The sequence below is a fragment of the Dromiciops gliroides genome, chromosome 1 (assembly GCF_019393635.1).
Source record: "Dromiciops gliroides isolate mDroGli1 chromosome 1, mDroGli1.pri, whole genome shotgun sequence".
Classification (NCBI taxonomy): Eukaryota; Metazoa; Chordata; class Mammalia; order Microbiotheria; family Microbiotheriidae; genus Dromiciops; species Dromiciops gliroides.
The window spans coordinates 84,440,437-84,455,812 of NC_057861.1; the positions used below are offsets into that span (position 1 = coordinate 84,440,437).

General features: G+C 42.3%; 1 protein-coding gene across 1 annotated transcript in view; it reads left to right on the plus strand.

The window, feature by feature from the left end:
* Window positions 1-15,376, plus strand: part of LOC122727413 (maestro heat-like repeat family member 5) — a 96,679-nt gene that overhangs the window by 6,115 nt on the left and 75,188 nt on the right. The window contains exons 4-9 of the mRNA XM_043964954.1: window positions 164-323; window positions 4,234-4,286; window positions 7,913-8,020; window positions 10,608-10,724; window positions 13,310-13,429; window positions 14,821-14,967. Coding sequence (XP_043820889.1) covers window positions 164-323; window positions 4,234-4,286; window positions 7,913-8,020; window positions 10,608-10,724; window positions 13,310-13,429; window positions 14,821-14,967 — 705 coding nt within the window. The remainder of the gene's footprint in view (window positions 1-163; window positions 324-4,233; window positions 4,287-7,912; window positions 8,021-10,607; window positions 10,725-13,309; window positions 13,430-14,820; window positions 14,968-15,376) is intronic.

The following is a 15,376-nucleotide window of genomic DNA, read 5'->3' on the forward strand; positions in this document are numbered from 1 at the left end:
TACTGATTGATTGATTACAGAGATGTGTGTGCTATACAAATAGCACATATAAAATACTATGTATACTATTAGATGCTCAGTGCCTATCATTTGATTCATATCAGACTTCTGCCCCACACACCTGTCTTAATCGGGTTTTCCCCCTCCCCCTCTGCTGCCCTAGGATCTAGAAGATATTTATCAGGATGCTGCAAGCAACGTGCTCTTGGCTATGTGCAAACACTCTTGGAATCTAGTGTCCACCAAGCTCGAGGAAGATTTCCTAACTGGCATTTTCCCCCATCGCAGCCTTCTCTATGTGATGGGCATCATCTCCACCAATGGTTTGGTTCTTCCTATGTGATTTTAGTGGTCCCCAATATGCCGAGTTCACTGTTTAGTCCACAGGGTAGCACATCTAAAATGCAGGGCCATGGGGGCAGCTAGGTGGTGCAGTGGATAAAGCACTGGCCTTGGATTCAGGAGAACCTGAGTTCAAATCCAGCCTCAGACACTTGACACTTAACTAGCTGTGTGACCCTAGGCAAGTCACTTAACCCTCATTGCCCAGCAAAAAAAATTTTTTTAATTTTAAAAAATAAATAAAATGCAGGGCCAGAAATCCTCTTATTTTACATTTACATTGTCAGCCACCCTCTGCAGAAGTATAGCCAATTATAGCAGCTAGGTAGCACAGTGGGTAGAACACCGAGCATAGAGTCAGGAAGATCTGAGTTTAAATCTGTCCTCCCTTACTAGCTGTATGACCCTGAATAAGTCATATGACTGCTCTCTGCCTTAAATTATTCAGCTGTAAAATGAGGTGGGGGGGGGGCGGATAATAATAGCACCTACCTCCCATGGTTGTCTTGAGGATGAAATGAGATCATTGTAAAGTGCTTAGCATAGTGCCTGGCACAGAGTAAATGCTATATAAATGGTAGCTATTAATGGATTAGAGGAGTGGTGAGAAATAGGAAAAAGACAGGAATCAACATGTGTCGATGGGAGTATGGTGATACCTCAAAAAAGATAAAGAGGTTTGCATGAGGGACAGGTTTAGGGGAGAAGTTAATTAGTTCCATTTTGGACATGTTGAGTTTGAAATGTCCATAATATATCAAGCAGGAGATGTCCATCAGGAAGCAGGCAATGGAAGGCTGGCATTATGGAGGATGATTAAAGTTAAATACATAGATTTAGGAATCATCTGCTCTGGAAGCTAATAAAATCACCAAAAGAATAGATAGAAAGGAGAAAAGGATCAAGACAGGATCTCGAGGGACAACCGTATTTAGATTGCAAGAGATGGGTGAGGAGTCAGAAGAGTAGAAGATTGAGAAGAAATGTTCAGGGAGGTCAGAAGCTCAAGAGAGTGGCATCACAAACTGAGGAAGAAGAGAAGTTGGCATAAGTGTCACAGATTACAGAGAGGCAAGTCAAATAGAAGGATGACTTAGAAAAATTATTGGGCTTAGCAGTTAAAGCACTGGTAACCTTGGTGAAGAATAGTTTCCATACACAGGAGGAGTCAGAAACCAGATTGAAAAGAACTAAGGAGGGGAATGCATGAGTGGTAAGGAAGTGGGAGAAGAAAGTGTGAGCAATTTTCTCCAGGAATATGGCAGTGAAAGGGAGAGGGAAGATCTAAGATAGTAGCTTGAGGTGATGGCAGGGTCAAGTGAAGAGTATTTTAAGGATGTAATAGACCCAAGAATATTCATAGGCAGTAAGGCAGGACAGGACAGGTGAAGGGAAAGGGTAGGAGAGAGGCAGAGAGGGGAGAGGAGGAGAGGAAAATGGGAGGAGAGGAAAGAAGGGAGAGGAAAAGAGAAGGGAGAAGAGAAAAGAATAAGAGGAGCCCCAGACACTGTGCTAAGTGTTTTGCAAATATTATCTCATATCTCAGAATTGAGTGTATACAGGTAGAGGGGCTAGCCTTGGAAAAGAGAACAGGTACTTCTTTAGAGGGATAAGGGAGAAGAGAATAGATAAAAACCTTGAGAGGGGGGAAGCTAGGTAGAACAGTGGATAAAGCACTGGCCCTGGATTCAGGAAGACCTGAGTTCAAATTCAGCTTCAGACACTTGACACTTAACTAGCTGTGTGACCCTAGGCAAGTCACTTAACCCTCATTGCTCTGAAAAAAAAAAAACAAAGCCTTGAGAGAGGTTTGAAGGTATGGAGTAGAGATGAGAAACTCATGATGGATGGCATCCATTTTCTTTGTTAAGTGAGAAACCAAGACCATCTGCTGAGAGGTAGAGAAGTGAGTGATATTGAAGGTTTAAGGAGAAAAAGAGGAGGTTTGAATGAACTACTGAGAGGAGTAGGGCAAGCAAACAAGTATAAATGGTTTTCCTTGCAGCAATAAGGGTCCCATTGGGATTCGCTAACTTGGATTTATAGTGGATGCAATCAAGGAAGGAGCAGATGTGGCAGTGCCTATTAGTATGAGCAGAAAAGGCAGATACTGAGTGGGGTAATTAAGGGTTCAGGACTAGCAAGGGATGAATGGTGGAAAGGACAAGAGGACAAAGAGGGAGACAAGGTTGCAAGACAATGTGAAGTTGAACTGGTCAACCATTGAGTCAAAGCTGCAAAGAAACAGTTGTGATACCCCAGAGGAACAGAGGATATGGCAACAAAGGACAGGCTTAGAAGGGAAAGAGTAAGAAGTCTAGAATAAAGGGGAGGGAAAGGCAGCACAGCATATTAGAGGCATGGACTTGGGAGTCAGAAAACTCTGGGGTTTGATCCCTTCTTGGATGCATTGCCAGTCATGTGACCCTGGACAAAACATAGGTGTGGGTCTCTTCTAGGACACATATTATTTGTGTGACCCTGACCCAGTGACTTAACCTTACTCAGCTTCATTTTTCCTCTCCAAAATGGGAATAATAGGAGCACTTACCTTACATAAATTATGGAAAACTTAAAACACTATGTAAATGTTGTTATTTGTTAATGATAAAACTCAGATTCCAAAGCATACTGTGCAAAGGGGAGGAAATGGACTAGAGTATGGTAGGGTCAAAGTTGACATAGTGATAGGACAATAAGGAGAGGTGGGCACGGACAGGGGATTTTACCTGTGGAGATTATGGGAACTCTGATGGACAAGGATTTAGAGGGGAGCAAAATGTAAAAATGTAATAAGCAACTGTTGGAGCCCTCCTGTGTCCTTTGATGATAGAGGACAGCATTACTACAAGTGTTTCCCTCTCTAAATAGGAGAGCTTGGGATTGGGGGGAGCAGTTGGTGCCAAAGGCTGGGGTCCCCACAAACCATGTTGGGCTCACACTCTAGCTGTATCTCAGGATGCTAGAAGGCACACCCAACAGAAATCTCCCACTTGGAGCATGCCCTTTAGCAAGCATGTCATCTAAGGCCCTCATCTCTGTGGCATTTGACTTGATGCCTGAAGCCCTCATTGAGACAGCATTGGGCCTTTGGCTAAGGTCCCAGCCTCTCCAGTTCTAGACACAGTTGCCAGCCTTTAGATTAACCTACAGCTTGTCTCTGCTAAAATGTGACACCCAGAGCAAGCAGTATAATCCCCCATGAGTTCATAGAATATAGTCCAGCCCCTACCTGAAGCATGGACACCCTCTACAAGAAACATCTATGGCTCTATTTGAATACTTCCAATTTCTAGGAATTCACTCCTTTGGAATATCTACCAATATTGTCATGGGAGTATAGACTCCTTGGGTGGATTCTTTGCCCATCAAGTATATGATTTAGCTCCTGTATTAGACTGAAAGCTGCATGAGGACAGGAACCATATCTTCTACATTTTGGCTGTCTCCTTCCAGTGTCAGTCACAGTACACTAGGCAGTTAGGTGACATTCTGGATAGAATGCTAGACTCATACTCAAGAAGATCTGAGTTCAAAGCCCACCTCAGACACTTAATATGTGACCCTGGGCAAGTCACTTACTCTCCCTCAACCTCAGTGTCCTCATCTGTAAAATGGGACGAATAATAGCACCTACCTCTGAGGATCACTGTGAGGATCAAATGAGAGAATATCCATAAAGTTCTTTGCAGACCTTTAAAATGCTATATAAATACAAGCTGAGATTACCATGACTTCAGACAGCACAGAAGATGCTTAACAAATGGTTACTGACTAGATGGATGGAGGGAGGGAGGGATGGATGGGTATCAGGGAAAATGGGAATCAATCCATGGCAGGTCTAATCCCTGGCTCAGTCCTCACTCCATCTTCCCTGTCTTTCTGCAACAGATAAATTACTCAGTCCCACACAGAGAGATCGCTGGCAAGAACAGCTGATTCAGGTAGGAAAAGCTGGCCACGCATCAAGCTCAATGGCTCATAATGGCAAAAATAATAACTGACACTTCTTTAGCATTCTAATGATGTTTCAAAGTACCTTCCTCACAACATCCTCAGAGGGTGGTTGCATGTATTACACCCATTTTACAAAGGAGGAAACAGACTCGGAGTAGTGACGTGACTTGTTTATGATCATACAGAAAATAATAACTAGTTCCTAAGGTTTGCAAAACATTTTACAGTATTATCTCAATTGATCCTCCAAACAATTCCCGTTTTAGAGATGTGGAAACTAAGGCTGAGGAAGATTTAGTAACTTGCCTAGGATCTCACAGCTATAAATGACTGATTTTTACTCAAGTCTTCCTAACTTTAAGAGCTGTGCTTTATCAACTGTGCCACCAAGCTACCTCAAAAGATGAAACTTGGACCCTGGTCTATCTGACACCAAATCCAAAGCTCCTTCTGATACTTCATGATGAAAATAGTCTCCTAAAAACCCCATCATCTGCTGCTCCAGTGGGTCAAAAATGGATGGCAATTGGGCATTGACCCTGAAGGTCTATGGAAGTAAAGGATGATTTTCTGACCTTCAGAAGGCCAAGGATCTAGGAAATGCCCACTGTGAAGTGTGTGATGCTTTCAAATCTCTACCCTGGTTAATTTGATCAGTGCAAAAGTCTGCTTCATGAATATGAAGCAGCTAGGTGCCACTATGGATAGAGCATTGAACATAGAATCAGGAAGTCTTGAATTCCAGTCCTACTCAGAAATTTGTTAGCTATTTGACCTTGGGCAAATCACTGAACTTTAATGTACCTCAGTTTCCAAATGAGGGAATAATAACAGCACCTGCCTCCCAGGTCGTGAGGACCAAATGAGTTAATACATAAAGCAATTTTCAAACCTTAAAGATTGGTACCTGAGGACATGAGAGTAGAGGGTAAAATTTGCAAGAGGAAGTGACTGAATCAAAGACCTGGAGTGTGAGGGCAGTCCTGAGCAGAGTTTTCTTTCTTTTTTTTTTCTATTATTTTTTTCATTTATTTAGAATTTTATTTTTTCTCCAATTATATGTAAAAACAATTCCCAACGTACATTTATAAAGCTTTGTGCTCCAAATTCTTTTCCTTCCTCCCTCCCTACCCTGCCTCAAGAAAGCAAGCGATTCAATGTAAGCCATACATGTGTAGTCATGCAAAACATCTCCATATTAGTCAAGCTGAGGAGAGTTTTCAAAGAGTTAGGAGTGGGGGCAACTAGGTAGCACAGTAGATAAAGCACTGGTCCTGGATTCAGGAGGACCTGAGTTCAAATCCGGCCTCAGACACTTGACACTTACTGTGTGGCCCTGGGCAAGTCACTTAACCCTCATTGCCCTGCAGAGAGAGAGAGAGAGAGAGAGAGAGAGAGAGAGAGAGAGAGAGAGAGAGAGAGGAGCTGTGGGTCAATAGAAAGAATCTGAGGCCAGAAGAGCTGAGTTCAAATTTTGGTTCCCTGTATGAACTTCCTTTCTCTGGACACAAGTTTCTCCATTTATAAAATGATGTCATTGGACTAGATAACTTATAAGCTCCCTTCCAAGTTTCTACCCTTTAGACACACAACAGCCCAGGAAGGCTGTTGTGGGATGTGGGAGAGGATGAAGAAGGAAAGAAACACTCCTGGCAGGGTGGGCAGTGCATGCAGGAGCTTTGGAGACAATGAGGGTGAAGCATGTATAGAAGATGACAAGGAGGGCTGGGAGGTTTTGACCACTCCCCACATGATGGCCTGAGCAGGCCACATGAATCACCAAGATACCAAGTCACCTTGTCCTTTCAAACCTGCTTTTTTTCCCCAGATTTCCTTCTACCACATTTCTCATTCCTCTTGGGCTTAGGGGGCAATTGCCAAATGCTAGAACATTACAACTGGAAGGAACCTTAGAGGCCACCTAACCCAGCTTCCCATCCCAAACAGGAAGCCCTTTTACAGCCCCTTCCCCACCCCCACTCCCTGCAAATATTTACCTAATCCTGTATGGAATATTTACAGTAGAAAGCTTCCCATCCTGAGTCTATGTTAACAAGCCTGCTTTAAGAGGGGAACCTCCCCTTTAAAAAATTCTACTAGCTATTATTGAGTCTGCTGTGCCCCAAATCTGTCGAAGGCTTAGAATCTTAAGGTTTAGATACAGAGCACCAGGAAATTAAATCCCACAAAATAAATCCGCAGTTTTGCTCAAGAAAGAGAAAAATGTAATGGGAACACCCAGCACATGGATGGTTACCTCACAAACAAGCATGCAGTCTATAAAAATAAATCCTTTTTAATGTAAATAGGATTCTTAATAATAATCCTAGAAATGTGTCACAATTATTCCTGGAAAGAGGATGCCAATGGATTAGTAATGATATATATTCTAAAAACGGTGGAGCCTGCCTGAACGTGAGGCCATGTACACTTCCCATCACCTATGAGACTGACAGACAGAGACAAAGACAAGAAGAGACAGACAGAAAGTGAAAACAGTGGGGAGAGGGGAGGGAGAGGGAACTGGGCCACACTCCTCCCTTATAGCCAGGCAGAAGGGAAAAGACTAAGTTCACAGCACAGAGACTGCTCCCAGGTTTGCCAGAAAAAAGGTAGAAAGGAAGCAAAATCAAAAGAAAACATCCCTTAACACTCAACTGATGCCTCACCCACTACTCTGATCAAACTAGGTCACAAGGGCAGCTAGGTGGCACAGTGGATAGAGCACCAGCCCTGGAGTCAGGAAGACCTGAGTTCAAATCTGACCTCAGACACTTGACACTTACTAGCTGTGTGACCCTGGGCAAGTCACTTAACCCTCATTGCCCCACACAAAAAAACAAACAAACAACAACAAAAAACACATACACACACACACACACACAAACTAGGTCATAGACTTCTTATGGTGTATCTCCAAACTAGCTCTTTTACTTCTTTCCCAAAGAGTAAGACAATTCCCATCTGCTTTAGAAATTGTGCCATCCAGGAGTTGTTTTCGAACAAAGGTAATCTGACCTGATTGTGAGAAGAAAAAGTAATCTACCTCCATCTAGTCCACAAGACTCTTTGGGACAACATTTCTAGATGAAGGGAATACTACCCTATAATTATTGCAGAAAGCAAGCTATCCCCTCGATAACACTCATAAGTATTTATGCAGGCAGAGGTATCATTTGATAACTGCGACAGTGACTGGGATGTGAAAAGACTGAGAAGATCTTGTCCTATGTATCAATCAGGGCGGGGAAACTTGGATTTTAAAAATATATGGGGGGAGCTAGTGAATAAAGCACTGGCCTTGGATTCAGGAGGACCTGAGTTCAAATCCAGCCTCAGACACTTGACACTAGCTGTGTGACCCTAGGCAAGTCACTTAACCCTCATTGCCCTGCAAATATATATATATATATATATGGATAGAATTGTGGCTATGAAGACAAGAGAGTGAGAGAGATGAAGATTCAAGGTATTAAAAACCTGATCTTGGGGACATGACTGGGTGCTAGTTGGAGCAGAACAATAAGGGAGCCCTTGATTCCCTCCCACCCAGCTCAGAAAAGGGATAGATTCAAATGTGGCCTCTCAATGACTTCTTAATCTCCACCCACAGATGGGAGCCAGGTCTGTTCAGTTCTTAACAGTAGATGGATGGGCAAAGTCACTAATGCTTGCTGTTACCAAACCTGACCGGACTTACAGGGAGCAAAATCCAGAGAAGGTTTGTTACATAGATTTCTGCTTCTCCCTACCATTCACTGTCTCTTCTACTCCCTACCTTTAGACATAGCATCTCTGTTCACCTAATGTCATGATCCAGACTGGGAAGGAAAGTAAATTGACCGCCCTCTAACTTAACCTCCTGTGAGGGGGATCCATCACATTGTATCATTATAATTCATAATTATATAACATTTGGGGTTTTATAAAATACATTGCTCATAATTTCCCTGTAGGGAGGTAATGTAAAAATTGTCCCCTGCTTTACAGATGGACAGCTAGAAAGCACAGTGGATAGAGCTCTGGGCCTGAAGTCAGAAAGAACCGAGTTCAAATCTGGCTTCAGACACTTACTAGCTGTGTGACTCTGGACAAGTCACTTAACACTGTTTGCCTCAGTTTCATCATTTGTAAAATGAGCTGGAAAAGGAAATGGCAAACCACTTTGCCAAGAAAACCCCAGATATTGTCATGAAGAGTCAGACATGACTGAAATGATGGAACAACATTTTATAAATGAGAAAACAGACTACCTGGGGAGGGTGAAGTATCCAGCTCAAAGCCACACAGCCAGTGTGAGAGCCAAGATTTAAATTCAAGTTGTTTTTTTCTACAAGAATAATAGACCTTCCCTTTTTCCCTTTTATTAAAATTCTGAATTTAAAAAACACCATATAAAGTGGCCATCTCCATATACATGACAAAACAAAGAGCATTATACATGAAACTGCAGTCCTCTATAATGTATAACCTGCTTTTCCTTTAAAGGTTCAACTGGTAACTTTCAAAGCTGTCCATCTTATCTATGTGCAACTTTTTGACCTTCCTTTGTGCTTTCTTCTCTTCGTTTTAAAATTCAATTTTATTTTGGTTTTGGTTTTGAATTCTCTCCCTCTTTCTTCCCTGTTCACCAACCATTGAGAAGTCAAAACAATACATATATGTATAGTCATGCTAGACAAATTTCTGCATTCACCATGTCAGAGAGACAGACAGACAGAGACAGGGAGGGAGGGAGGAAGGAATGAAGGAACGAAGTAAGGAAAATAAAGGAGAGAAAGAAGAGATTGGGAAGGAAGGAAGGAGAAAAAGAAAGAAAGGAAAAGAAAAGAAAAATGAGAGAAAGACAAAGAGAGAGAGGGAGAGAGGAATGAAAGGAAGAAAAAGAAGAGAGGGAAAGAAAAAAGGGAAAATAAAGAATGAAGGGAAATAGGAAAGAGAAAGAAAGGGAAAAAAGGGGAAGGAAAAGAGTAACAGGAAGGAAGGAGGGAGGGAAGGAAAGAAGGAAGGAAGGAGTGAAGGAAGGAAGGAAGAAAGAAAAAGAGGAAAGAGAAAGGGAAGTAAAAAGAAGCAAGAGTGAGAAAGAAAAAGAGAGGGAGAAAGGAATGAAAGGAAGAAAAAAATTTTAAAGGGAAGGAAAGAATGAAAGGGAAAAAAGAATGAAGAAAGGGAAATAGGAAAGAGAAAGAAAGGGAGAAAGGGCAAAGGAAAAGAGTAACAGGAAGGAAGGAAGGAAAGAAAGAAATATGCTTCCATCTGGGTCTGTCTGCTCTCTATCTAGATATCAGTAGTATATTTCATGTCTACATATCTTTTCATATATTAAGATGACACCTCAATAACCATCTCTTGTTTTTAAATGAATATATTTTCCACTAGACCACACTGTCCTCATGAGGCTCAATTGAGAATGAGAGAGGCTCAAAAGAAGGGAGCAATGCTTTCCCTACTCTTTTCCTAAAACATTATTTAAATGTTAGGTATCATTATCAATTAGGATCTCAGGGAAGGCTTTACTGGAAGGGGGCAAGGAATGGGCTCTAACCTGCCTTCCCAGGCAGCTAAGTGGTACAGTAAATAGAGTAGCCAGTATGGAGTCAGGAAGACCTAAGTTCAAATCCAGCCTCAGACACCTACTAGCTATGTAGCCTTGGGCAAGTCACTTAAACCTCTGTCTGCTTCGGTTTTCTGATCTGTAAGATGGAGATAATAACACTCATCTCCCAGGATTGTGGTGAGGGTCAAATGAGATCATATGTATAAAGTGCTTAACGCAATGTCTAGCATGTAGTAGGTGTCTCATAAATGTTTGTTTCCTTCTTTCCTTTCAGGCTTATTTCACTGGACTCTTATTTCCCATACTCTTCATTCCAGCCAAACTGGGCTACTAGCTATTCCCCAGACTTGATACTCCATTTGCCTTCTCTGGGTATTTGTATAGACTATTCCCCATGCCAGGAAGGCCCTTCCTCCTCATCTTCACCTTTCAGAATATCTATTTTCCTTCAAGGATCAGCTCAACTGTAACCTCCCCACAATGTCATCCCTAGCCCTGTTCTCTAAGCTATTGGTATTCTCCCCTTCCTCAGTCTACCTATTTTCATACTATGTCCCTCAGGAGAATGCAATTCCCTTGAGGACAGGGGCTACTTCATTTTTTTTTTTTTTGGCCTTTGAATCTCTAACAACTAGCACAGTGTCTTATAAATGTTTGAGTGACTTGAAAGAGCATCTAGGCCTTCTCCTTTCTCTAGCCCAGGTATCAGGTGGTGCTTCCCTGTATCACTCTAACCTTGTACCTTTTTCAGACTTTCCTGTTCATCTACTATGGGATGATCCTACGAGCAGCCAACAACAGCAACATGGTCAGGAAACACCTAAGGTCACTTCTGGACACATCCCATCAGTCCCCGCAACAGAGAGAGGTGATCATATCAATAGCTATCCCAGACTGGTCTAGTGAACATCTAACCCTGTAAGGTTCTGCAAAGAATTCACACGTTCTCAAAATATACCTGATATCTTGGTCATAAACTAAACACTAATCCATTCACAGGCTGAACCCTAACCCTGACTAACCCTGACTAACGATGGCTCAGTCAAACTCCCATCACAGCCTGAATCCTAAATTCAACCACAGATTAAGCCCTAATGCTCACTCCAGACAGTGCTGATTCTAGGACAAGCCTTGACCATCATCACAGACTGAGTTCTAAGCCTAGTCCCAGGCTGAAGCCTCACCCTAACCCCAGACTAACTCTCCCCACATCCACAAACTGAGTAAGGCCTGCCCCTGTCCATAGACTGGTCCAAGTTTAGGAACTAAGCCCTGGTTCTGAGCACACACCGCCATCTAATTTCATCTCCAGAACCCCACATCTGCCCCTGGGTGCAGACAACTTCCCTCGATGTAAAGTGGGGTCATGGGGCTCTCAGGCAGGGGTCTCCTGGAGCCAGTTCTTACTAGCTCATTGGTATCACTTTCCTCACAGTGATGCTATGAGGTAGGAGGTATAAATCCTTTTGTCCCCATTTTTCTACTTTAGGTTTTCTGATCCTGGGCTCTTTCTACCATTGCTTTCTCTCTACATCAATGTAATGAGGAAACCAGACCATGTGCCCAATCCTTAGAAAGTGCCCAGTTGGACAGCTAGGTGGCGCAGTGGATAGAGCACCAGCCCTGCATTCAGGAGGACCTGAGTTCAAATCCGACCCCAGATACTTAACACTAGCTGTGTGACTCTGGGCAAGTCACTTAATCCCAACTGCCTCACCAAAAAAAAAAAAAAAAAGTGCCCAGTTACATAGAATGATTCTTTTTTTCATTTTATTTTTAATTTATGGAATAAAACAAGCATTTCTATAACATAGCATAATAAAAAATATGGTTACACATAAAATTGCAAATCTATTACGTACAATTTGTTATTCCTTTTGGAAGTTCCAAGATTGCCGCTTTGTCCCTTTACAAAATTTTCTCCCTCCCCATGAACACCACATGATTACTGAGGCCTAAAATTCTACTCTCAGTAAGGTCCTGGGTTTTAGGTAGTATGATATGATATGATATGATAGAAGGAACCTTAGACTTGCAATCAAAATATGTGAATTTATATCCTAGCCTTCCTTTATTGTGGGGCAATGAGGGTTAAGTGATTTGCCCAGGGTCACACAGCTAGTAAGTGTCAAGTGTCTGAGGCTGGATTTGAACTCACGTCCTCCTGAATTCAGGGCCGGTGCTTGCTAGATTACCTCCAAGCTTTAAACTACAGTACTATGGGGAAGATTACTGACTTCTCAGAGGCTCAGATTCTTCATTTATAAAATGATAAAAGGTAAGGGGGAAGGGTGCTGAAAGGAACAAGCATTTATTAAGCACCTACTATGTGCTGAGCATTGTACTAAGTGCTTTCCTCACAACAGCCCTGGGCATAGATGCTATTGTAACCCCAATTTTATGGTTGAGGAAACTGGAGCAAACAGGTTAAATAATTTGCTCAGGGTCACGTCTCATAAGTATCTAAGGCCAGATTTAAACTCAGGCTTTCCTTACTCCAGGAACCCCACTCTATCCACTGCTCTACCTAGCTACCTCAACACTGGAAAATGCTCTGGCTTTGGGGGTTGTGTGATTTAAAATTCTAAATATGGGTTCTAATCTGTCCCCCCAGTTTGGGGGAGAACTGACTAAAATCACTGATAAACGAATTTAGGTTTTTTAAGGATTTATTGAAAGATAGTAAAAGAAAGAGAAAGATTGGGAACAGACTTCCTATAACCTGACAATCCTAGCTTTTCTAAACTCCCCTGTGAAGTCCTACCACCACTCTGATCTCTCCAGCCAAAAGAGACCAAGCTCTCTGCATAGCAACCGCTTCCTCCTTCCTGTTCCCCTCCCAGAGATGGGAGATTCTTCAAGCTGATTGGTTGACTGGGCCTGAAGGTGGTCAAAGTTCAAAGTTGTTAGCTTCTGAGAACAATTACTTTCTTAAGTACCCTTAATACCAACCAGATGTGCTTACTATCCAGTAAACGGTCAATAGTCAGTCGCTTTATCTAATTCAATCAGTTTAAATCTCCAGGTAGGTCCCTGAGTATCTGCTAAATCCATTATTTTAACACAGCTCCCTCACTTCACCTCCCGGATCTCAGTTTCCTCATCTGTAAAATTGAGGGATTATACTAGATTACCTCCAAGAGCCCTCCCATCTCCAAATCAATGATCCTAAAAAAATTTTAAAAATTTAAAAAAAGAATAACATTTTTATAATCTGTCTCCTGTGAGGAGGAACCATATTGTAAAATATAAAGCATTATGGGGATTCAGGACACCTGAGTTCTAGGCCTGCCTTTACCACTAACTCACTGTGTTATCTAGGAGGAATGATATCCCCTCCCTTCTCTGGGGTAAGGCCTCTCTCCTCTAAGATCCTATTAACCTTGGACCAATCTGTCTTGTACTGGGAACCCTCAGTATGCCAGCATTTCTACTTCTCTTGTCCCCTTATAGGGAATTGCCCTCACCATAGGATTAACAGCAGCACGACATCTGGATGATGCTTGGGCAGTCCTGGACCAGTTTGGCCGGACAGGACCTTTGAAGCGGACTCTTAACAACTTTAACATTAAGGTATTTGTACCCTGTGGCCACAAGGGAACCCTGCCACCACCTTTCCCTCTCCTCTTCACAGGGACATTAAATAATAAGGGGTCTATGACGCACAATCTGTCTAATGTTCAACATCAATCTCTTTGAGCCAGTTTCCCTAACTTTAAATGGGGGACGTATCAGTTCTTTTCCCAAGTCCCTTTGATCTCTGAAGTCTATGGACTAGGATCTCTTCTACTAAATAATCTCACCTTCAGGATTTCCTATAATCCCCACCTCCCACTTTCCAAACAGGAATACTATGCTCAAATAACAGTTTACCCACCATCAGCATCATGCTGGAACCTGCAATAGTCACCAGTCACTAGTTCCCTAGAACAGCATAGAAAAAGGAGGATAAGTGAAAAGTAGTAGAGGATGGGTGGCAGGGATTCCAAATGGTATAGGAAAGAATTGGAAACCCAAAGAGATTATAAGGACAAAGAAATATGCATGGGATAAATAGAGAGGGTGGGGCACAGGAAGAGGGGCAACATCAACACCCAAAGAGAACTCTAAACCTGGAAGCAATCAGAAAGGAGAGAGGGGTTTATATATACGAAAACATGAGTCACCAAATCAATTCCCCTCCTCCTCGATTGACTAAGTTGTATGAAGGCATTGTATATCTCCACCAGTATGGAGCTCAAAGGTGCTCAGCACTTGGGAGGTGTTCAATAAATAATTGTTGAATCAGTCAGTTGATAAGTGGATCAATGAATGAGTTTTGTTGAGGGCTAGCCAGGCAAGAAGGCCTTGGATTTTCACTGTCATGTACTGACCTTCCTCATGACATAACTTTCCCCAGGCCTAGAACCCACCCAAATGAGAGACCACTTTGGAATCTATACATTTTTCAAATTGGGGAAAACAATGGCTCCAGTATAGGCTACCACCTCTTGACTGACTCTCTCTCTCTCTCTCTCTCTCTCTCTCTCTCTCTCTCTCTCTTTCTCTCTCTCTCTTTCTCTCTTTCTCTCTCTCTCTTTCTCTCTTTCTCTCTTTCTCTCTCTCTCTCCTTTATTCTCCGGTAAGAACTAGGGAACTGAACCCAAGCTTCTTACTGGAGAAGCGTATTGTCCAGGGGATATTGCTGGATTTGGAACCGAGGACCTGGGTTCAAGTCCCAGTCCTTCCATTTCCTATCCATGATGTTGGACATGATGTTTAACCTCTCCTGGCCTTTCTTTCCTAATCTCTAAAATGATGGAATTATATTCACTGACTTCTAAAGGTCCTTCCTCCAAGTTCTAAGTCTATGATGCTATGATGCCTGGTCTTCAGTTTCCACTGTCCAAAAACAGTCGTACCTGTTGACAGACCCAGTGCTGAAGGCTCTCTTTGATTGTTCTTTCTGTTTCCCATCTCCCTAGGAGGAAGAGGACCCAAAGTTGAAGTGGGCCAGCAGTACCATCCTTCTCTCCTATGGGCAGATGGCAGCCAAGGCCAAAGAGAATATCCTTCCTTGGGTGGACAACATCTCCTCGAGAATGGTCTTCTACTTCCGTAGTAGCTACTGGGTATGAAAAAATGCTACCTGCTCATAAATAATCAGAAATTAGCATCACAGACACTCTTTGTATCTCAAATTCAAAAGCATGGAAACAAAGAATATATAAATATTATAATCATAGAATCACAGGATTATGGAGACTTGGGAGTCTCAAAATTATAAAACCTCCTTTGTCTCATTGAAGCATGAAAAGACTGGGGGGAACTCTGTCTTCTAAAAGGCTAAACCTACAGAACTAGCTTTTGTGGGTCCTACAAAGATGGAAAGGAAAGTCTTTTAATATAAGCCTGGTGATCAATTTCTTTCAGTTTGCTGAAGGCCTGCTTAGCTAAGTGGAGAAAGTCTGATTTCCTGTTTAGTCACAGATGTTTATTAAACCATTTAAAAGTTGTAGAGGGGTTGTGGTATGCATTAAT